General features: G+C 44.4%; 1 protein-coding gene across 1 annotated transcript in view; it reads left to right on the top strand.

The window, feature by feature from the left end:
• The window catches only part of spire2 (spire-type actin nucleation factor 2), a 63,186-nt gene that overhangs the window by 12,994 nt on the left and 24,599 nt on the right, over positions 1 to 25,593 (top strand). Inside the window, exons 2-3 of the mRNA XM_079860185.1 lie at positions 14,118 to 14,158; positions 14,250 to 14,627. Of these exons, the coding sequence (XP_079716311.1) occupies positions 14,118 to 14,158; positions 14,250 to 14,627 (419 nt within the window). The remainder of the gene's footprint in view (positions 1 to 14,117; positions 14,159 to 14,249; positions 14,628 to 25,593) is intronic.

The following is a 25,593-nucleotide window of genomic DNA, read 5'->3' as shown; positions in this document are numbered from 1 at the left end:
CAAGAGCAGTGGGAGGACAGAATACTCACCACTCTCATCCGCTTCTACTATCGCCAGCGGGAAGCAGCGTGCAGTTCGAGAACTCATCCAAGCTGCCTCCTGCCCCGTGGAACCAGGTAAGTGTTGCACAGCACACTCAGACCCCGCTATGGGCCGCCTCCCAGAACGAGCCTCCCGAGCTACGTCCCTCGCTGCCCCACTGCGGGTACGCCTACGGTCCCGCTTGTACAGTCTCTGCGAGCCTGGTTAGCGTTCCCCAGTCCGTCTCACTAGCTCATTCAGACCATCAGGCTCGGCTATGCGATTCAGTTCGCACGGCGTCCCCCAAAATTTCGGGCCATCAACTCCTCTACACTGAGAGCAGCCGATGCCCATGTCTTGCAAGCGGAGATCGCAGTCCTACTGGCGAAGGACGCGATAGAGCCGGTCCATCCAACCGATATGAGATCAGGGTACTACAGTCCCTACTTCATTGTACCCAAGAAAAGCGGTGGGTCACGACGGATCTTGGGCCTGCGAGTTTTGAATCGGGGTCTCCACAAGCTACCGTTCAAAATGCTCACGCAGAAACGCATTTTCGAATGCATCCGTCCCCGACACTTTCGGCGTTTCTGCGCTTTGCGTTCGAGGGTCAAGCATATCAGTCAAGTCAAGTCATCTTCATTTATATAGCGCTTTTAACAATGTAGATTGTTCCAAAGCGGCTTTACAGAGATACAAGTATAGTTTAAAGTAATAGAGATTGTTTTGGCTTTATAGCAGTTCTTGGATAAAGTTATTTTCCAGCTAAAGTTAATTTGATTGATTCACTTTCGTCGCAACGATCATTAGTTATTAACTTAGGGGCCGCTAACACAACACCGTTTTTAACAGGAAACTCTACACAGACTTTAAACGCGAAACCTGTGAGAACGCTGATGGCGTGCACATGCGTATTACGAGTTCAGTCTATTGGTATGGGCGTTTGAATAAATGTGCGCAGGTTTGTAATTCCCTACAAACCAAGCCTTAAAAAACTACTTGTCTGGCCTTAACATTTTTGATACAGAATTTTATCACTTCGGGGTAGATACGCGTTCCCATGTTCCCATGAGAGAACAGGGCGTTTGCATCCTCAACTATCTCGACGACTGTCTCATACTAGCTCACTCTCGAGATCAGTTATGCGAACACAGGGACCTCGTGCTCAGGCACCTCAGCCAGTTGGGTCTTCAGGTCAACTGGGAAAATAGCAAACTCTCCCCCGTGCAGAGGATCTCTTTTCTTGGTATTGAGTTGGATTTGGTCGCACAGACAGCGCGCCTCACAGAGGAACGCGCTCAGTTGGTGCTGAACTGCTTGAATATGTTCAGGACGGCGGTCTCACTGAATTTTTTTCAGAGGCTCCTGGGGCATATAGCAGCGGCAGCAGCGGTAACACCGCTCAGGCTGCTCCATATGAGACCACTTCAGCACTGGCTTCACCGCCGAGTCCCGAGATGGGTGTGGCTTTACGGCATGCAGTGTCAGGGGTGTGGACAGGCCCCCAACTGCTTTGGCACATCAACTGCCTTGAGTTGCTAGCAGTACGTCTTGCTCTGAGCCGCTTAAAGAGGCCGCTACAGGGCAGGGACGTGCTGGTCCGTTCGGACAACACTGCAACCATTGCATACATCAAACGACAAGGTGGTCTACACTCCCGTCGCATGTCGCAACTCGCCCACCATCTCCTCCTCTGGAGTTAGAAGCATCTGATGTTGCTTTGGGCCATGTATGTCCCCGGTGTGCTCAACCGTGTGGCCGACGAGCTATCACGAGCTGTGCTCCCGGGAGAATGGCAACTCCACCCCCAGGTGGTTCAGCTGATCTGGAGAGAGTTCGGGGAGGCTCAGGTAGACCTGTTTGCCTCTTCAGAGACCTCCCACTTCCAGCTGTTTTACTCCCTGACCGACGGAATACTAGTCACAGACGCACTGGCACACGGCCAGCCCTCGCAAATATGCGTTTCCCCCAGTGAGTCTACTTGCACAGACACTGTGCAAAGTCAGGGAGGACGAGGAGCAGGTCCTTCTGGTGGCTCCCTATTGGCCCACCCGGACTTGGTTCCCAGAACTCATGCTCCTCGCGACAGTCCCTCCCTGGCCCATTCCTATGAGGAAGGACCTTCTGACTCAGACACAGGGCACCCTATGGCACCCGTGCCCGGATCTCTGGAAACTACATGTGTAGTCCCTGGATGGGACGCGGAGGTTCTAAGTGACTTACCCCCAGAGGTACTTAAAACCATCACTTCTGCGTGGGCGCCGTCTACGAGACGTGCGTACGACTTGAAGTGGAACCTGTTCGTCGAGTGGTGTTCTTCTCGCCGAGAGGACCCCCGAAGATGTTTGATAGGGTCCATGCTTTCCTTCTTGCAGCAAGGGTTGAAGCGAAGGCTATCTCCCTCCACCCTCAAAGTACATGCTGCCGCTATTTCAGCATATCACGACCACATAGATGGCAAAACAGTAGGAAAGCATGACCTGGTCGTCAGGTTCCTTAGGGGGGCGAGACGGTTAAATCCTCCTCGACCTCCTTCCATACCCTCTTGGGACCTTTCCCTGGTGCTTCGAGCACTCCAGGATGCTCCCTTTGAGCCTTTGCAATCAGCAGACTTAAAGCTTCTCTCCATGAAGACTTTGCTGCTGGTTGCTCTGGCCTCTGTCAAGAGGGTAGGCATTTTCGGTCGACGAATTGTGCCTAGAGTTCAGTCCGGGTGACAACCATGTTGTACTGAGACCCCGGCCTGGCTATGTGCCAAAGGTTTCTACCACTCCCTTCAGGGAACAGGTGGTGAACCTGCAAGCACTGCCCCTGGAGGAGGCAGACCCAGCCCTGGCTTTGCTCTGTCCCGTTCACGCTCTGCGTCTGTACGTGGACAGAACTCAAAGTCTCAGGACCTCAGAACAGCTCTTGGATCCAGTCCAGGATCTGTTACGGAGGCCGGCAAAAGGGAAAGGCTGTCTCCAAGCAGAGGATGGCCCACTGGATAGTGGATGTCATCGCCTTGACTTACCAAGCACAAGGCATGCCCTGCCCGCTCAGGTTGCATCCTCCTGGGCGCTGGCACGTGGCTCCTCGCTAACAGATATCTGTAGAGCTGCGGGCTGGGCGACACCTAACACGTTCGCTAGATATTATAGCCTACGTGTAGAGCCGGTCTCCTCCCGTGTTCTCACCCTAAACGGGTAGAAGCACTGAGAGGCCCGGCTCTGTCAGCTTACTGCACCCTTCTGTGCACCCTTATTGCTCCAGAGTGAAAAACCTTTTGAGTCCTCCAACACCCTCGGCTCAGACGTGGCGGAGCGTCCGGTGTCAGGCCTTTATCATTGAGAACCGGGTATGGGTTCCCATATGTGTGAACCTGCAGGGATCCCGTATGTGTATTTCTTCCATGGCTGCTTCTAAACTGAAGCCTGTGTGTTTCCCTTGGGCTAAGTCACCCAGTATTCATATGCAGTACAACCTTCGGGTTAGTCCATATGTATATCTCCACATAACTCCTTCGGGGAAGAATGTGGGTTCCCTAGTAATAATCATTTGACGCTCTATCCTCTACTATTTTAATCTAGAGCGAACGCACTTCATTCAGGTCCTTTCCGCTTTGAGCATCTTGCTTCTCTCTCCCGCTAAAGACATAAACCGCCACATTTCAGTTTCACAGATGAGGCTTAGTCCCAGACTAAAATGCATGTTTGAGCTGTTTTAACTGAAAGCAACTTGTACTAAGATATCTTAAAATATGTCAGTGCCATTGTTTTGTCTCAAGATGCAGTAAGATTTTTTTTCTATAAGGTACTTTTTATAAAAGCTACTTAAATGCCTTAATTGAACTAAGGCTTAATCCTGGTTTAAACTAATCCCTATCTGTGAAAACAAGCCTAAGAGTTAAAAGTTATTTTAACAACAGTAGCAGAAACACGGTGAGCAGCAAAATAGGTACTTTCTCTAAAATACTGCAGAAAACGAGAATGCAGCACATACAATTATTTTTATTATTTTTATCTGACTCTGACCATTCAACTAAACCCCCCCCCCATACATTTAGCATTATTAATCAGCATATTAAGAGCATTTCATAATAAACAATGTTATAATTTGGAAAATTATTTAGAGATGGCAAGGGAAGACAAAAAACTTTGAAATTAGTAGTTAACTTTGTTTTGTGCTCAAAATGAGAGTTTTTATTATTAGATTATGCACGTTGTTTGTATTTAGTAGTTTATTATTTTGAGCAAAATATAAAAATGGTCCATACGTTTCTTATAGATAAACCTACAGTATGTTTCTCAGTCCCAACTCTATGTGCCATATACGTAGGTGTCTAAATGTAAAATAATAATAATAGCCTGTTAAAACATATGATGTAACCTTTTTATATTCATATCAATTTGGGAGAAATATTTACTTTTCTTTGGTAAATATTGGTGAAAATTCTTAGACATCACAGTTTTGGCTTTCTAGGCACAGGATTCTCATCTTTGATGACTATTTTGAGTGTTCAGGATTTTTCTTGTACAAAGTACTACGGCTGCCTGTCATGCTGATAGAACGAGGAAGCAATAGCAGGTGCAATAAACTCTTTATTGAAAACACAGATGTAACACATATAAGGCAACAAACACTGGCGGGTGGCGCAGGGACCTCGATGGTCAAACACAGGTGAGTCTGAGCTGGTGCAGAGTGAAGTGATGGTGATGGTGATCTCCGTCGTGAACAACGAACAGAACAGCGAACAGTAATCCAGGGACGAACACCACACGATCACAGAACGGGAACAGGAACACCAGACAGCAAGACATCAAACAACGATCTGACAATGGAGAGGAGAAAACTGTGAGTATTTAAGGAAGTGATGATGAGTCGCAGCTGGCGCCGATAATGATTGCAGATTGATGAATGAGCATGATTGCTCCGGCCACACCCAAAGATCCACGCGACACACACACATACACAAATAACAAACGCACGAGACAAAAAGGAAGCAATGCATTCGTAAACCGTGACAGTACCCCCCCTCCTAGGAACGCCTCCTGGCGTCCCCAGACTCCCTTACCTGTCGATTGTAATCATCGATAAGGGAGTGATCCAGAATGTCTCTCGTAGGTACCCAACTCCTCTCCTCCGAACCGTAACCTTCCCAGTCCACCAAGTACTGGACTCCGCGTCCCCTCCACCTAGAGTCCAGAATACGATTTACCGAATAAGTAGGTTCCCCATCTACGAGACGCGGCGGGGGAGGAACCGGAACTGGCGGGTTAATCGCTGATCGAAACACAGGCTTAATTTTGGATACATGGAAAACGGGGTGAATTCTCCTGTACGCTGGAGGAAGGTTGAGGCGGACTGCCACCGGACTAATGATCTTGGTGACAGTGAACGGGCCAATAAATTTGGGTGCGAGCTTATTAGAGACGGAACGGAGAGGAATATTCTTAGTAGAAAGCCACACTTTTTGACCAACGACGTATACGGGAGGCTTCGACCGGTGGCGATCGGCTTTAGCCTTGGTGCGCGACCTCACCTGGAGTAGAGTCTCACGGGCTCTAGTCCAGGTGCGGTGACACCTCTGGACAAAGGCGTGTGCGGAGGGGACCGCGACTTCGGACTCCAGACTGGGAAAGATAGGTGGCTGGTAACCTACACTACACTCAAACGGAGACAGGCCCGTGGATGACACTGGTAATGTATTGTGGGCGTACTCCACCATAGACAGTTGCTGACTCCAGGAAGAAGGATTCTTGGATACCAAACACCGCAACATTCTTTCCAGATCCTGGTTGGCTCTCTCGGTCTGACCATTGCTCTGGGGATGAAACCCTGAGGATAGACTGACAGTCGCACCCAGTAATTTACAAAACTCTTTCCAAAATTTGGACACAAATTGGGGTCCTCTGTCGGAAACCACGTCAATCGGGAGGCCATGTAAACGAAAGACGTGATCTACGACGGTCACCGCTGTCTCCTTGGCTGAGGGCAATTTGGGCAAGGGAATAAAGTGAGTCGCCTTCGAGAACCGGTCCACCACGGTTAAAACTACCGTGTTGCCCTGGGAGGGCGGGAGGGCGGTAATAAAATCTAGTGCGATATGGGACCAGGGTCTCGAAGGGACAGGCAGCGGTTGGAGTAGCCCATCTGGGGGTCGATTGGAAGACTTACCAATGGCACAAACCGAGCAAGCCAAAACAAAACTGTGAATGTCCCGGGCCATAAGTGGCCACCAGAATCGTTGCTTAACCAGAAAACTAGTATGGGTCACTCCTGGATGACAGGCTACGTTGGAACAATGTCCCCACTGAATAACGTCTGACCGTAATCCCTCCGGCACAAATAAACGGTTCGGTGGGCAACCGACCGGGGCGTTACCCCTTCTAAGGCCTTCTTGACCTTCGATTCGACCTCCCATGTGAGTGTGGAGACAAATAGGGTCTCGGGTAAAATGCACTCGGGAGTAACCAGGCGTTCGGAACGATCAAAAATGCGCGATAAAGAATCGGGTTTGATGTTCTTGGAACCCGGGCGGTACGAGAGAGTAAAATCAAAACGACCGAAAAAAAATGCCCACCGAGCCTGCCTGGAGTTCAATCTTTTAGCAGACCTGATATATTCCAAATTCTTGTGATCGGTCCAGACGATAAAAGGTACCCCCGACCCTTCTAACCAGTGACGCCATTCTTCCAACGCTAACTTGACTGCCAACAACTCTCTGTTACCAATGTCATAGTTACGTTCGGCTGGGGACAAGCGATGGGATAAAAACGCGCAGGGATGCATCTTTTCGTCCGTGGAAGAACGTTGGGACAACACTGCACCCACCCCCACCTCTGACGCGTCGACCTCCACCACGAACTGACGTGAGGAATCAGGGGCTATCAGAATTGGGGCCGAAACAAAGCGGTCCTTCAGTTTGGCAAACGCGGCTTCAGCTGCGTCTGACCACCTGATCGTAGTTCTGGGGGAGGTCAAGGCAGTCAGAGGTGCGGCTAGTTGGCTGAAGTTACGAATAAAACGTAGGTAGAAGTTGGCGAATCCCAGAAACCTCTGCAGGGCCTTGCAGGAATCTGGGATTGGCCACTCCACCACAGCCTTAATCTTCTCAGGGTCCATACGTACTCCCTCAGACGAAATGATGTACCCAAGAAATGGATCCGACTGTGCGTGGAACTCGCATTTCTCCGCCTTGACAAAAAGCCCATTCTCTAGCAACCTCTGAAGTACTCGTCGGACGTGCTGCACATGTTCCTGGAGAGAAGAAGAAAAAATCATTATGTCATCCAGGTAGACATATATGAACTGATCGACCATATCTCGCAGCACGTCATTGACGAGGGCCTGGAAGACTGCTGGGGAGTTGGACAACCCGAAGGGCATGACCAAGTATTCAAAGTAACCCCTGGGGGTGTTAAAAGCAGTCTTCCATTCATCCCCCTCCCTGATGCGGACCAAATGATAAGCATTACGCAAGTCCAATTTCGTGAAGAGTGACGCTCCCTGCAACCTCTCGAAAGCTGAAGACATCAACGGCAAAGGATAAGTATTCTTTACCGTGATGTTGTTCAGCTCCCGGTAATCAATACAAGGTCGCAGAGATCCGTCCTTCTTCCCCACAAAAAAGAACCCCGCCCCCGCTGGAGAAGAGGAAGGGCGAATGAACTTCGTTGCTAGAGAATCAGAAATGTATTTCTCCATGGCCTCCCTTTCTGGAGCAGAAAGCGAACATAACTTGCCCTTAGGCGGAGATTTACCTGGCAATAAATCTATGGCACAGTCGTAGGGACGATGCGGAGGCAGAGAAGCAGCTTGAGACTTACTGAACACCTCCTTCAGGTCGTGGTACTCCGCGGGCACGTTAGACAAATCCATTGCTTCCTCCTGTAACACAGACATAGGAAAAGACGAACAGGCAGACACAAGACAGGACTCATGACATTTAGTGCTCCACTCCGTAATGGACCTCCGGAGCCAGTCCACTTTAGGGTTGTGTTGAGTAAGCCAAGGATGTCCGAGTACTATGGGTGCAAGAGGTGAGTCCATGATGTAGAATGACAGAGTCTCTGAGTGGTTACCAGATGTGATGAGGGTAATGGGTCCAGTAGATAGTGAAATCATGGGAAGCTCTTGACCATTGAGTGCGTGAACTGAAATGTCATGTGGGAGTGACTGGAGGGGAATCTGAAGGTTGTGTGCTAGAGTGCAGTCCATAAAATTACCTTCCGCCCCGGAGTCCAATAGTGCTTGACAGTCGTGTTGGTGTGTTGACCATCTCAGTCTTACCGGGAGGAGGGTAGATGTCGATGAGGTCTTCTCGGCGGAGATCCCACCCGATAGTAGCCTCACTGTTACTATCGGGCGTAGCCTTTTACCAGACACGTGTTCGAAAAATGTCCAGCTCCGCCGCAGTAAAGGCAAAGGCCTTGGGACCTCCGCCTCTCCTTCTCCTCCCGGGAAAGCCGAGCTCGCCCTACCTGCATGGGCTCGGGATCGTTGGTAGGGCTGACCGCGTCCGTGCCGCTGGACCGCAGACTCTCCGCTCCTCCAAGAGCTCGACTGGAAAGGACGCGTCGCTCGACTCTTGACAGTCTAGCATCAACTCGTAGTGCTAAGTCAATCAGTCCATCCAAGGTAGTGGGCAGGTCCAAGGCGTAGATCTCCCTCTGGACGCGGTCAGCCAGCCCATGCAGGAACATGTCCCACTGCGCCTGGTCGTTCCATTGGCACTCTGCCGCGAGAGTCCGGAATTCGATCGAATAGTCCGAAACTGACCTCTCTCCCTGGCGAAGTTCGGCGAGCACCCTCGCCGCCTCTCTTCCGGTGACCGCACGGTCGAAGACTCGCTTCATGGCGGCGGAGAGTGCCTGGAACGACTCGCAGCATGGGTCTTGGTTTTCCCACACCGCCGTTCCCCAAAGTGCCGCTCTCCCAGTCAGCAGTGAAAGGACAAACGCGACCTTGGATCGCTCATTGATGAAGGTTCTCGGTTGCAGTGCAAAGTGCATTGAGCATCCAGTCAGGAACGCTCGACAGAAACTGGGTTCTCCGGCATACCTCTCAGGTACAGGTAAACGAGGTTCCGACTGGGAGAGAGGATCCGATGGCCGGTGTGGGCGGCGCAGTGGGAGCTCGCAGTTGTTGGATTTGCTGGGTGAGCTCGGACACCTGCGCCACCAGAGCCTGAACAGCACGGCCAGTGTTGTTAAGCCCCTCCTCCTGGGCGTCCATGCGTTGAATGCTGCGATTGACGAACGTCTCCATGGAAATCTGAGCTCCGCGCGCTGCTTCCATGCCTGGGTCAGATCGTTCTGTCATGCTGATAGAACGAGGAAGCAATAGCAGGTGCAATAAACTCTTTATTGAAAACACAGATGTAACACATATAAGGCAACAAACACTGGCGGGTGGCGCAGGGACCTCGATGGTCAAACACAGGTGAGTCTGAGCTGGTGCAGAGTGAAGTGATGGTGATGGTGATCTCCGGCGTGAACAACGAACAGAACAGCGAACAGTAATCCAGGGACGAACACCACACGATCACAGAACGGGAACAGGAACACCAGACAGCAAGACATCAAACAACGATCTGACAATGGAGAGGAGAAAACTGTGAGTATTTAAGGAAGTGATGATGAGTCGCAGCACGCGCCGATAATGATTGCAGATTGATGAATGAGCATGATTGCTCCGGCCACACCCAAAGATCCACGCGACACACACACATACACAAATAACAAACGCACGAGACAAAAAGGACACTGCCTCGATGGAAATGTATATATGTTCCAAAAAAAGTATTATCTAGACCTCCGCTGGGAAGGAGATAGAGACCGGACCTCTTGGAACTTTAATTGAATACCCCTGCCCTATTGGTTGTGAAACCTGAAAAAAATTTCAGCACTGTGCAAAATATCTTTTTGTGTGAATGTGCTATAGAAAGAAGATTAATGCCAACTTTTATGAGCTCCCCTGTGTTCTCCCTGTGTTTGTCCTACATTCTTCGATGTAACAGATTTTGCGGAGTTCTCCTGTTAATTTTTTTCAAAACTTGTCTTGCATGTTTTTGGAATCTTGTTTAAAAACTATGTTTGGGGTTCTTTATCTCTGTATTTGAGTCACATTTGCTAAGGGGAGGAGATCGCAGACAGAAGAGAGTATCCATCCGTTATGCCTATACCCAACAACACTGAATTGCTGAGTCTTAATGGGAGAAAATGTACAGTCAGCTGATTCACAGACAGATGAGAACACACGTACTGACTCACAGGTTGCCTCATCATCAATTCAAAATCTTCCCCACACAAAGTAAGGGAGTTCAGTAGAAGCACTTGGATCAAATATCCAGTGGTAAAGCTCATCCAACAGTCATCTCCTTCAGCGGGTGGACAGAAGTTAAGTTACTAGGCCCATCCAGCGTAACCAGTTCTGCTTCTGCCAGTCCTAGCAGCTAGTGAATTTAGGGATTGTAGAGATGCAGATTAAAACGAGAATAAGCACATACAGGATGTTATTGAAAAAGTAAAAACATTATCCTTCTGTTATAATGCTGCCTTCACATGCTATTGGAATTATTGTAAATATGCATTTCCTAGTCAGAAATTGGACATTTGACCTATTGTTGATTTGATTTTGTAAGTCACTTTGGATAAAAGTGTCTGCTAAATGATTAAATGTGAATGTAATGTAAATGCAACACTGGCCCAAAAGGGCAAGTGATGGTTCTGTCAAGTGTCCTACAACTTTCTCAAACTATCCCAAGTCAGCAGGCCATTCTCATTGTTGAGCCCTGATTCAGTGACAGCCGAGTAATACCCTTATGGGAAAAAAAAAGTATACTTCAAGTTAATTTTATTAAGTATATTTTTAAGTATACTTTATGTAGTAAGTATACTAATATCTGTCACTGTTTGGGGTTGAGGAGATGAGGCGAGGACTCAAACGCAGAAGAAAAAGGTAAACAATAAAAAATAAAACAAAACAAACCCCGAGGGGAAGACTAGACTAGACTAGACTAGACTAGACTAGACAAGGGTAACCATACCACGTACAAATAACAATAAACCAGCACAGGAGAATAAATAGGGAGCAAACAAGGGCAGGTAATGAGGGAGGACAGGTGGGGCAAATTAACCAATAATCAGGTAACAAGGTTGGCGGGGTTAGACAATCGACAGGAGAGCACATGGCACAAGGAAACACATGACAAGCCATGTGCTCACACCAAACATGACAAAACACAATTACATGGCCAGCATAAAATTTACACAGTACAAGACAAAACATGACATGAAAGCACATGGCCGATGTAAACACAAACAGCGTGCTACACAGGACACAACAACACACGCGTACAGCCCGAGCGAACGCAAAAGCTCATCCTGTGCGCTCACAACAGAAAACAAACACACGGTGCATGGATGTCTGAATCCCGACACAGAACCCGAAACCAAACTAGACTGACGTGCCGGGATCCAAACACCATGCCCCGCACATGTAACAAGGCATGTAGACAAGTGAGTGCATGGCTCGAGCACGCTCGTAACCACGCACTCAGACAAAGACGAGACAAAACCAGGAGTGTCAGAGCTCTGTCACAAAACCAAGAATTGAACTAGACAGAAGTGACAGAACCCTGACAATATCAATGTACTAGAAGTATACTTGTAAGTGTACTGTTTCAATACCATTTGGGACTAAATTGGCCCACTTTTTAGTGTATAAAAGTATACTTTTAAGTATACTTTAAGAGTAACAGTAGTAAACTTTGAGTACTAGTTTACAACTAAGTTTTGCATTTGAACTGCAACTATACTTTAAGTGAACTTAGGTATACTGATAGTTTACCAGTCAAAATACTTTTTTAGTTTATTTAAAGGAACACTCCACCGTTTTTTTTAAATAGGGCTTATTCGCCGTCTTTCCTACATTTAGATAGGTGGGCAAACTCATTTTTGTCTCAGTGCATGCATTGTTTTAGTTTGGCAGCGCCGCCGATACCCTAGCTTAGCATAATGAATGGAATCCTTTGTTGCCAGCATAGACAGTAAAAGAAATGGACACAGCGACCCCATTGGATTCAACGGAGAAAAGTGAAGGAGAAGAGCTTCTCCTCCTGTCCATACGGTAATTTCTCTACTGTGCGACAGAGAGTCGCGTGGTTATGACGCAATCGTTAGCCTGTTTTTACAAAAACTGCTTCTACGGGGCCATAACGTAAGATACAAGGTAATGGAGCCTTTTATACATTTTCGTGTTTCTTTAGAAATAAATAATGGACAAATGGAGTCTTTAAACGCCTCAGATGTAAAGTTATTCGCTGTCAAAGTGACGTCAAAATGAATGGGAGTCAATGGAATGCTAACAGCAGGTGATGGTCTGCTAATCAATGGCGGCCCCCGGGGAAGCTTCAGTTTTTTCTGAAAGATTACCCCCTTGGTTGCCAGCTAGAATGTCATGAGTAAAAGTGATAAAAAAATAATAATAAAAAAAATGAATTACTTCTTGTGGCCTACGTATTCACAATGAGTACAAATAGCAATGCAGATTAAGACCAGGCGATTTCCTAGGCAGATATTGACTTGGGACTATATTAGGGGGAAGCACAGGCGAAGCACTGCTACTTGGGCGCAGAGATATCACACAACACCTCAAATCCCCCAACTTCTGTCAACATACCAGCATGAATAGTAGCCGGCTATTTTTCCTACAGTAGACATAGTGAATGGCGATGAACATGGCGGATTTTGTGAGAGACGAGGAGGGTGACTTCTCAGACAGTCAAGAGCCAGAACCATACCTCTATGAACCAGAGTTTTCAGAAGAGGAGCTGCGTGCTTTGGAAATAGAACGACAGGAGGAGGACAAAATATTGCTTGCTCCCCCCTCATCACCCCTGACAAAGCTATTCATGGGGAACACCTGCCTATCCTAGGTGATGACGATGAGGCAATCACCCAAAGGGAGATATAAGCTCCAGCAAGGAAGAAGAAGGGAGAGCAGTTTGGACTCTAACTGGGTGCATGACGAACCCCTGTGTCTCTTTTCTTTGCCTAGAGAGTGACTGACTTACCCAAGTGAATGTGGATCACTCAGCTAGTTGGCTAAGCTCCCCTCTCTTCGCTGGGCAAGGAGGAACTACACTTCACCTGCACGAAACACAGAGACTGAGTTTGATTGCACCTCATTTTTCACGGCTTGGAAAAATAAAGACACCCTCCGGGGTGACGCTTCACAGCATTTTGTGTCTGTTCTCCTCTTTTCCCGTAGTGGAGCGCTACAATACCTAATATCTTCCACAGAAACCAACCCATCCATGTCTAGACCTGAGGAAGACCTTGGATGTGTTTGTGGGAACACTTCTGCCATACCATTATTTTCCCCTCAGATGGCACTTGTTGTATGATCTAGTCCTTTTGACATACAAATAAAATAACATATCAGACATATTTACTAAAACTGATGAGTATTGCAAATAAAATATGTGGACAACTAAGATTTCAGCAACATTCAGAAAAAATGTCATATGTACACAGGTTTCAATTTTTGGAATGTTGACATGTTATGCTAAACATGTTTATGATTCGTAAAAAAAATATTTGTCGAAGTATTTATTGGAGTACGTTTTACAAGAAAATACTGTTTCAGTCTTTCTACTTCAAATTTTTTACATTTAATTCAATGTTTTACTTCGTAATTCGTAATTTATTGTTGTAGGCAGAAAAGGGGCTGTTGTGTGACCATGTTGTGTGACTTGGCATGTGGGAGATTCAAATTGAAAATAATTTCCTGCTTTGAGACATTTAAAATATAGTTATATATTTAACCCAAATTTAGTAAAAGTGTATTAAGTTATATAGGTTTTGGTACAGTTTGCTAATCTGAAAGGTAAGCAAAGAGAGAAGACAAGTTTATATGCTTAGCTTGCACAAATCTTTAGCTTACATAGGCATAGCAATCATAAACCTTTAAAATGTTTAGCATTCCTTGTATTTTTATTCACTTATAATGGTTCTGACACTAGTACAGTGTTAGTAGATCAGTCGAGTTACAAAAACATCTAGAAATGCAATTGGCAGTTTTCTTCCTCTAATCTTTTTTTTCTTTTCTAGATGACAGTAATGCTAACTGTGCTTCTGCTGCTGATGGAAAGGTGAGACTATAATGACACATTATATAATTATGTAATATTTGCGGTCTCCATCCCCTAACAAACCTCATTTCTTCACCCTACATGTGTGCAGCTGGTTCAGTCCATGGGTGCTGCGATCTACGGTGCTTTGGACTGGGGACTGGATGACAGTGAGGAACGGGAATTGAGCCCTCAGCTTGAACAGCTTATTGAGTTTATGGTCGGTGGTCAGGACTTTAGCGAATCTAAACATTGTGGCAGTAATGCAGCTAAAGATGAGGGCTACAGTGGCCAAGAGGAGGATGAAGAAGAGGAAGAAGAAGGCAAAGTGCATGGCATTCATACTGTTCATCAGGTGATGACACTTTGTTCCCGCCGACTGGCAAATCCAGCTTTGGCACCAGAGCACTACCAGGCCGTGTGTCGGGCACTTTTTCTGGAGACCCTTGAGCTTCAGACCTTCCTCAGCAGGATAAGAGATGCCAAAGAGGTGAGAAGCCATACTGATGGAACCATGGTGCTCACATGGGTCATGTCTGTGATCATATTTCTTGTTAAAAATATTTAATTTCATGCATCTTTAATAAAATATGTAACATTGAAATAAAAGTAGAAATTGTAGGGGGAAAAACACTCAGCCTAGATCAGTGGTTCTGAACTGCTTTTTCGCAAACCAAAAAATGTTTACACATCATTCATTTCTGATATTGTACAGTAGAGAAAAAAATATAAATAAAAGTTATAAAATGCAACTAAACATATAACTAAACATATGCATAGTCAAAATAGCAAAATAAAAAGCCTGATCTTTTAAAAGGGAGGAGAAAGTCTTTGATTTTGTTATCAAAGTTCTAGTGAAATTAGATAGATGACAGCAGGTACAGGTAGTATGACATGCTATCATCCTTGAAAATCATGAACAAAACTATGTAAGGTATAAGTGTCATGATTGATACAAAGAGGCTTTAATCAATACAGGGAATACACAAAACAAAAGTTTATGACACTGAACATTGAACTGTGGGAACTAAGGGTTTACATTCACAGAGAATGGTCAAACAAGGAACGTGAGAACTAATTAGAATCCTAGAAACAAATGAATGAGATGTCAGGCAAAGACTGTGACAAAGAAAACTATGACTTGTAAACTATACAGAACATGATAATGAAACTATTAAACTAAACAAGACATGAAAATGAAATGATAACCCACCCCCCGGGAAGCGTGTCCTCGCAGAGCAAAAGACCAACAGAGATGGGAAAGAGGAGGTTCCGGAGGATGACGAGGATCTAGAGACAAAGGTGACCGAGAGGGGCTGACAGATAAAAACACCAAGGTGGAGATGATGGAGGGGGGAGCCAGGGAGGAGGTGATGGAGGGAGGAGCCAGAGGATGACCCAGAGCAGAGACGGGATGAAGGCCCATGGCAGATCTGATCGAGGGAGGAGCCTGGATAGAACCAAAGTCCTACTAACTGAGGTGACGATGTGATTAGTGGAGACCCAAGCGGAGCTGAGGAGACGTAGACCCAGGGTGACACGAAAGGCCTGGGGGCCAAGGTGGAGCTGCAGGCGTGCATGGCCGAGGTGACAGAGCAGATGACTGGGAAGCCCAATGCTGATCTGATCAGCAGGGTAGAGGCACCAAGGGAGGGGCCTAGGGGCTGAAGGGAGATAGCAGAGTTGAGGCAGAGGAACTAGATGACTTTGGCAGAGGAGAGTGAGAGGGAAGCTGGGTGGGACCATCCGCGACAAAGGAGATTTGGAGCTGGGCAGAACCAATAGCGACAAACTTGATTTGGAGTTAGGCAAAGCCAATGGAGATGAGGGTGACTCGGAGCTGGTCTGATTCAATGGTGACGAAGATGACTTGGGACTCGGCTGAACTGACAGAGACAAAGATGACTAAGGACTGGGCTGAACCAGGAGAGACGAAGATGATTTGGGACTGGCTGAACCAGTGGTGATGAAGATGACCTGGGAGTGGGCTGAACCAGCAGAGATGAAGACGGCTTGGGACTAGGCTGAACCAGTGGTGACAATGGTGGAAATGGAGGGAAGGAGAAGCATGGCAGAGTCAGAAGGGTGAAGATTCAAGGCAAAGCCGAAGATCTGGAAGTCTAAAGCAAAGTCAGGGTGACGATGGACCTGCGAAGCCTGAGTGAAGACAGACCACGGTGAAGCCTCACACGGAGGGATCCTCAGAACAAGACGGTGCTGACAACCGGGAAGCCCATGGTGGATCTGAGCAGCAGGGCAGATGCACAGAGGAGCCGTGCAGAGGAACTGGGCAGAGACAATGGTGACAAAGGAGACTTGGAGCTTTGCAAAGCCAATGGAGACAAGGGTGACTTGGAGCTGGTCTTATTCAATAGCGATGAAGACAACTTGGGACTAGGCTGAACCAGCAGAGACAAAGATGACTTGGGACTGGGCTGAACCAGCAGAGACAAAGACGACTTGGGACTGGACGGGACCAGCAGAGACTGTAGACCATACAACATTACATCATCCAGCTCATCAAATAATACATTAGTGGGGACCCTCAGCAAAGACCACAAGAACCAGACAAGTGCTCTGCACAGACCTATGACCAGCCTCATGTCCATACTGGCGTGATGAATCCGATCTTCAAGCAAAAGCCTCGACCGCTCGCTGAGGCTGGTGTTGAAGAATACACGGAATGAGCAGTCGGAGTAATGAGTGAAACGTGTCAGATCTATGAAGTCTCTTGTGTGATCCTCGAAGGAGCGATTCCACTTCATGAGGAGAAGCGGGTAGACTCTTTTCTTTCTTTCTTTCGTTCGTTCTTTCTTTCTTTCTTTCTTTCTTTCTTATTTTATTACTCGTTATGAGGGTTCGGTGTTCTGTCACAGGTGTTGTGTAGTTCAAATCTGAAGACCGACGCATGACACAGAATATCCGATACAAAGAGACTTTAATCAACACAGGGAATACACACAATGAACATTAATGACATTAACTGAGGGAGAATTCAATGAATGAGAACTCATGACAATGAAACAAACTAAACAAGACATGATAATGAAACTAAACATAACATGACTGTTACGAAAAGAAAAAAAACAGCTAAGACTTAGTGAGTACTCACACTAGGCTTGGTTGCCTTGTACCGTGCCCTGACGCGATTGTCCCCCCTCCCCACTCGCCTGCTGGCCTGCACTCACATTTCACTTAATGTTCAGGGCCGGAGCACGGATACGTCATTTACGATGCAACTTTTTGTTTTGAAGAAAACAGGAAGAAAAGTGCTTTCGCTAATAGACTGCCTAAAAGATTTATCATTTATGCCACGCAGCAATTTCACTTGATTGTACTGCACGCATCAGAAGATTACGAAGGCAGCTGACATTGATGGAGGAATTAGCAGCTTTACTGGAAAACTACAATTCCTGTTCGTCAATAAGGTGAGAACCAGACCTGTTATCAACCTAAATATAATCAAATTAATTGAAATAATTCAAAAGTGTACTACCAAGTAGTAATAGAAGATGTTTGCTGTCGTAATGATTACAGTAGTGCACACAAGAGTAGCAGCTGTTCTGTGCTCCGGTACGGTTAGCGATCACACATGCGTACCGCGCCCAAGCCCAGCTGAACCATGCTCTGGCTCACCTCTTCCAAGGGGGCCAGGGAACCACCTGGGCACGGTACGAAGCAATCACACTATTGAAATAAACCAGATTTTGGGGTCAAACATGCTTTGGCATGGTTTAGGTCGCCTAGTGTGAGTACACCCTTAAATACAAGTTCACTTGGAATGAGGGTAACATAGAGAACAGGAGAACATGATTCAGTTTTTTGAAGTAGATTTTTGGCTAGTCAAAGCATGAAAACATCTTATTAAAGGTGCTCTAAGCGATGTTGGGTGACGTCACTTCTTGTTGATGTTCGAAGAAGTATTGTCAAACAAAACGGAGGCTAGCTTGACCCTCCCTCCTCCTCATCCCATCCCCTCCCCCTCCCTTCCGTGCTTCCTGAAACAGGCTTTTCCGATATAAATTTGCACGGGACTTTGCACGTTCCTTCTCCTTTTCCATCTTCTTTGCTATTTGTTCATTGGAATGTTGTCTTTTTGGTCGTGTGTCGGCCACAAAATTCAAGAGAATATAATTCTAACATTAGTCGTTGTCGTTGTCTAGGACATCTCTCCTCTAGCTAACTTCCCTCTTCATGCTTCTCTCTCCTCCACTCCCTAACCCCCCACCCCCAAATCATTCTTGTCGGTTATTGGCTGGAACACTGTTTGTTATGTTTCGTGGTCCAGGCTGGGCCAGTTTGTTTTTGTTGCCGTTTGTGGAGCCTGGGCTGTCTACAGAGGCCGCGTTATTTGACCATGTGTTCAGGGGACAGGCAGCGGATAGTGAGGAGATGTTTGCTGTATGTGACAAAAAAATGTTTCGGCCTAAAATACACGTGACATCACTTAGAGCACCTTTAAAAAGACACCAATGATTTCCCTAGTGAAACATAAATATACTAAAATGTATTTGAAATACCATTTCTGAAATCTCACTGTTCACTATTTAGCTCTTATTTAAAGGGATGGTTCGGAGTAAAATCAACCTAGGGTCCTTTGCACCATGACATCGAGCCAAACACCCCCCCAGAAGCCTTTTTCCCCTTGGTTGAACAAGTTAGAGCTTATTTAGAGAAATCAGCCGGATGGCTTAGTGCAGGCGCTATTGGCTCTAAATTTGTTTTCTCGTAAATTACCCAACTAATAATGCCCAGAATGGTACCAAACTTCTACAGTAGTACAAATAGGTTCTGTACTCATAAAATGAGGCATTGGAAAGTTTGTAAGTACATCAGGAGTTTATTTAAATAATACTTGCCTGACGGATCATGCTACTGCTAACCCAGACACCGACGTCACACCGAGTTGAGAAAAGCACGCACCAACCCCCCCAAACCCCCCCCCCCCCCCCCCCATCTACCGGCAGTTGTAAGATGTTTTCCCTTGCCAAATGAAATATGAAAAGATATTCTTCATGGGAAACATGGAAAAAGTGGTAACATTTGCATCAGATATAATATTCTGGGAAGGATGTTCATTTTTAATTCTTCCCATCCAAGATAAAAGAAGGTTAAACCAACGTTCCAAATCATCTTTTATACTTTTAATAAGATGGGTTAAGTTTCCATAGCTCTGTTAGATCAGGTGACAGACAAATTCCAAGATATGTGAGGCCTGTTCTAGACAATTTAAAAGGACAATTTGACAGTGAGCTAGTAAAGTTACAAATCTCCCCCTAGGGGCATAACCTCTGATTTAACATAATTTATCTTATAAAAGTCTCCTGACATTGGAGAAAGACAGCCTTTGTTGAATAAAGCCTGTCTGTTTTTTAGCTGAGGGAGGAATGATTCAAGTCTTCTTGCTAAAAGCTTGGAGAGCAGCTTACAGTCTACATTTTACAGGCTCACATGTCTGTAAGAGCCGCATTAGTCAGATGGTTTATTTTTTCTGAATCAATGAAATATATGCTATGTTTAGCGTAGCAGGTAGACAGCCCTTTTTAAACTAATCAATGTACATCTCTGTTAGAGGTTCTAAAATAAATTTACTTGTTTTTTTGTAGAACTCCTGGTCAAAACCATCATAGCTTGGAGCCCTACCACCTTTCGAAGACTTAATTGCCTCTAGCACTTCTTCCTTTGAGATGGGCTTATTCAGGTCTGCCTGTTGCAGATTCAGGTCTGCCTCAGATAGGCTAGGGAGCTTGATTCAGTTTAAAAAGGAATTATATGAATCAACTTAGTACAACTTCTGATAAAACTGTCACATAATAGTGTTAATTTGTTTTGAATCATGAGTTGAACTGCCCTTACCATCTTTGAGTGATGAAATAATGCTTGCCTCATTCCTGCCTCTAGCCAGTCGTGCTAGTAAACGGCCTGGCTTATTTCCATATTCGTAAAGCCTCTACCTTGCAAAGAGCATTGAGGTGTCCGCCTTCCTAGTAAAGATTTGATTTAAGGCTGAACGAGCTGCATCTAATTCTTTCCTCAAAACACGTGAGGGGTTTTTAATAAACCTATTCTAAATCCTTAACAAGGTGTTCTAAGAGAGAAAGACTCTTTCCGTGCTGCAGAATAAGATATTATTGACCCCCTAATATAAGCTTTCACTGGTTCCCACAGGAGAGATGATTCTATATCAGGCTGCTTGTTAGTTTCCATAAAGAACACCCAAGAAACTAACAAGGGTTACTAAGCAGCGATGATTGTAGTCGGCAATGACGAGATGCAGGGTTAAGATAAGGTGGAGAGACAACTGCAGAGACTGAGTTATGATCAGATATAGCACATATGTCTATAGCACAGTTATAGCACTCTATCCATGATCTGTCTGGACACAAACACATAGTCTATTCTAGAGGACATCTTATGCGGGTGTGAATAAAATGTAAAGTCTCTAACTTTAGGGTTTATGATTCTCCATGCATCAAGCAGGCCCAAATCTGGTTCAATTTAACGGCCTGTCTCGAAGCTGCTGTATGTTTAGGTGGGTTGAGGTCTTAGCTGGGGTCGAGCGCACAATTATATTCTCCTCCAATAATAATGTGATTAACAGAAAATGTGGATATATTGGCAATTAATTCAGGAAAAAAAGTAGGTTCAAATGTGTTAGGGGCATACACACTTCCAATAAGGACTCTCTCTCTCCAGAAAGCTGGCCTAAAATAAAAATGTGAAGTCCTCTTGTATCTTTTATCATATCCTCAAACCTATTTTTTTTTTTTTTTATGAAATAAAATTGCAACTCCCCTACTGTGAGAAATGAAGGAAAAACTGAAAACCTGACCCACACATCCCCGTCTTACCTTCAAATGTTCAAAATGTTTCAAAAAAGCTTGCGCTTCTCATGGGCAGGGAAATTAATGTTTTTCGGCCTCGTGTGTGGCACGGCCGGGAATCACATAGTAAAACGAATACCGTGCTGAATCAGATCTTTGCGGGATTTGTTGAAACTCTGCCGTGTTTCTTTGTCGGCAGAAGGAAAGTCCTGCTGAATGAAGACTTTCTGTCCATCCACCTCCAGGTAGCGCTTGGCCTTTATAGCAGGCATGATGCATTGCTTGTCGGCGAAATTGTGGAGTTGAATCAGCACTGGTCTGACATACAGTGGGCTGAGAACCTTCAAACCTCTCTTTCAGCCCTAGAATTATTATATTTTCTCGCCTTGAATTGTTCTCCAAGTCGTCCCTTTTCAGTCAACGCACACATTAACTTTTCTGTTTCTCTTAAAGGGTTAGTTCACCCAAAAATGAAAATTCTGTCAGTAATGACATCCACTTAGCGAAAACAACTACTTGTCTTGTTGCCAGGATGATTGTTTTATACATTGTAATGGATTATAAAGTAACAAGCTGGATTTACATGATCCCTTATATCTTAGGACCTTTATTACACTCAAAAAAAAAATTGTGTCTAAACATAAGATTTATGTATTTGAATTGCATGTAAAATTTCCATGCATTTGGATTACATAGTTGTAACATAAACCAATCAATACTCTGAATGTGATTCATATTTTTAAGTCATACATAAATGAAACAGATAAGATTTATGTAATTGTATTAATAAACTGAATGTGATTTATATTTGTCAGTCATATGTAAATGAAACAGGTAAGATTTATGTAATAGTACACAGAAAAACGCCCATGTTAAATTAACACTGCTCAGTGTTCATATGTGTGCACACTACAGAGTTAAAGCGGTGTTGAAGTTAATGAGATAATTAAGTGATGATTGAGCATTAATTATGAACACCTGCTGTTAACAAGCAGAATCACTGAAGGAAAGAGAAACACAAGAACTACAACTGACTTCAGCCACAGTCTTAGATGAAATCAACTTAAGAGAAAAGAAGACATTAAATCTGTGAAGATCTCAGCAGAGGAGGATTAAACAACTCCACAAACAGAATTACCAGCTTCACTTATTACTAAACAGACTGACTTTATTTCATTTCCGTTTTAATGAAATCAATAGTTGTATTTTAAAGTCACCATGATGGTGGTTAGCGTTTGCTTTAGTTGGGCTCTTGACCATTGACTCTTTAATATAAAATTTTCTCTGGCTGCTATAATTATGTGTTTATAAAACACATTTGTTGCAGCAAAAAAGCCATGAGAAAAAGAGATCAGGTGATGTTGGCTGTTTATTGATGATGATGACGACAAAGTCATCATCATGTAATTGCCTCATTCGCTGATCTTGTTCAGTGTCTAATGCTTTTTAATATGGTTTTATTCATAACAGAAGCCATTTGATTTTACAGCATGAAATCTAACAGTGTTGTTTATCAAACAATATACTTTTTTTTTTTTTTTAATAGTTAGTGCACAAAAACCTTTTATCTATGGCATTACTTAGACTCACACAGACATCAAGAAACAGCATATGAATCTCAACAATGGTGACAAAAGATACAAAAAATCCTGATGCATAATTTATTAATGCCGCAATGCATGCTGGGAGATATGGGTGAGTTTTGATTGGTGGTACCCAGCATGCACTGCAGTATGAAGCATTTCATTGATTGTCACCATTGTTGAGAGTCATACACTGATTCTTGATGTCTAAGTAATAATGTAAAAGAGAAAGTTTAATGCACTAAATGTTTTTAAAATTCTTTATATTATTTGATTAACTGTTGGATCTAATGCTGTCAGGTCACACAGCTACTATAATAAATAAAACAAAATCACATAATCCCAATAATCAAAGCATTAGACACTGAAAAAGATAAGTGATTCAGGCCACAATATGATGATTACACCTTCATCAATAAACAGCCAATATCACTTGATCTCATTTTCTCTTGGCTTTTTCGCTGCAACAAATGTGTTTTATAAACACATAATTATAGCAGCCAGAGAAAATGGTCAAGAGCACAACTAAAGCAAACGCTAACCACCATCATGGTGACTTTAAAATACAACTATTGATTTCATTAAACCGGAAATGAAATAAAGTCAGTCTGTTTAGTAATAAGTGAAGCTGGTAATTCTGTTTGTGGAGTTGTTTAATCCTCCTCTGCTGAGATCTTCACAGATTTAATGTCTTCTTTTCTCTTCAGTTGATTTCATCTAAGACTGTGTCTGAAGTCAGTTGTAGTTCTTGTGTTTCTCTGTTCTTCAGTGATTCTGCTTGTTAACAGCAGGTGTTCATAATTAATGCTCAATCATCACTTAATTATCTCATTAACTTCAACACCGCTTTAACTCTGTAGTGTGCACACATATGAACACTGAGCAGTGTTAATTTAACATGGGCGTTTTTCTGTGTACTATTACATAAATCTTACCTGTTTCATTTACATATGACTGACAAATATAAATCACATTCAGTTTATTAATACAATTACATAAATCTTATCTGTTTCATTTATGTATGACTTAAAAATATGAATCACATTCAGAGTATTGATTGGTTTATGTTACAACTATGTAATCCAAATGCATGGAAATTTTACATGCAATTCAAATACATAAATCTTGTTTAGACAATTTTTTTTTTGAGTGTACAAACAAAACAGATAATAGAAAGATCATATATTTTGTCTATATAATACAAATAATGGGTTTGTGTAGTTTGAGTTTTTTTTTGCAAGGCATGAAATGACTCAAGACTCAACTCGGTCTCATGACAAAAGACTGCAGACTTGACTCAGACTCCAGTGATAATTGACTCGGACTCCAGTGATAAAGACTTCAGACTTGACTCGGACTCCAGATGAAAGACTTGTGAACATCTCTGCTATACTTATACTAATAGAGGTATTAAACACATTTTAAATCTCAATATTAAGAAGTGTGCATTGTGCAATAAAGAAGTACTTAAAATAAAGTGTCTCAAGCGATATGTCAGTCAAAATGACCCAGGGCAGAGTTTGCTAGGGAGACCACAGCTTCACTGCGTCTGCCCACAACTCCCAAGAGGAAGGGTGCAGACCAAAGCAATCCTGTCCCACCATCCGAACACCTGGACATAAGCTCTCAGGTGTAACCTAACCAAAGGAAGCATAGAATAAGCCTCCCGTCCTCAGGACTTGAAGAGGCCTCAGGAGAGAGCCATGCTCTACTCTACCTAAGAAAAGTGCTTTCAGGAAGCCTAGTGAGAGAATACTTGAGAATGGAGCACCTATAGCAGCATCCATATCCTTCTGCTCTCTATTACTGACCAGCCAAAAGGGCGTTGTCCTTGACGACACCCCACCTCCATAATCCGGAGGGAGCCACGAAGAAAGAGGGGTGCCATGGCAATAACAACCACTTCTTTCTCAAAGAACTCCATTACTGAAAGACTTGCAAGGGACATTCCACCTGTTAGCCAAGTGGCCCTGTCGGCTAGTGGTTAAACAGCCCTACGGTAGAGAGGAAACGAAGATTCTACCTCTGCCAAAGTACTGGCAGAGAGTGGGTCGCAATGGCAACGATATTCACCTTTTATGCTCTGTCCTTCCATTGCTCCTCGTGAACTGCCAGGAAACCGTATTGACATAGCACCATCACTATGTCCACACTATCACCTCCAGACTAAGCTGGAGGGGCAACAGATGAGGGAGTGAGACGCTGGTTGTTTCCATGCCCATTCTCCTCTCCTGTATAGCCCATTCATATATGATTACATGGGTAAGCAAAATGAATGCAACCTCCATATCTATTTGAATCGGAGGGGCTGACATATAGGAAAGCTGGATGCAGATTTGTTTTTCTTAGGCACTCTGATCTCCTTTGTCATTGTGTTTTTGGCCTGATTATACAAAACTATTTCCCCACTTCTGTAGGCATCTTCTTTGGCATGATAAAGCTGTCTGAGTTTTGCTGTGAACCATGGATTTTTATTGTTGTATGTTAAATGAGTTCTGGTAAGAATGCACATATCCTCACAGAAACTGATATATAACATATGTATGATGTTACAGAATCTGTGAGCTAATCCAGATATGTCAGCAGCTTTAAAAACACTCCAATCGGTACACTTTAAACAGGCTTGTAATGCCCACTCTGTTTAGTTGGTCCATCTCTTCACAGTCCTTACTACAGCTTTAGATGATTTAAGTTTCTGCCTGTAGGATGGTATAAGACGAATCAGACAATTAGAGAACCCTAAAGCTGCACGTGTAACGCAAGAGTGATATGCATCCTTTATTGTGGTGTAACAAGTCAAGTCAAGTATATTACTGTCTCTGGTAGGACACGTGATGTAACGTGTTGTCTGTATTTTGGCAGTTCACAGAAGAGAGTTGCTTTATTAAAGTCCCCGTGAATGATTATAACAGAGTCCGGGTGTTGTTGCTCCATGTCTATGATCTGATCATCCAACTGTTGCAGCGCTGCATTCACACATGCTTGAATGAACAAGGAATGAACAAGGAAAATTCCCACGGGGAATAGAAAGGCTTACAGTTGATTAAGA

This window comes from Squalius cephalus, assembly GCF_949319135.1.
Source record: "Squalius cephalus genome assembly, chromosome: 23".
Taxonomy (NCBI): domain Eukaryota; kingdom Metazoa; phylum Chordata; class Actinopteri; order Cypriniformes; family Leuciscidae; genus Squalius; species Squalius cephalus.
This window is presented reverse-complemented; position numbering and strand designations above follow the sequence as displayed.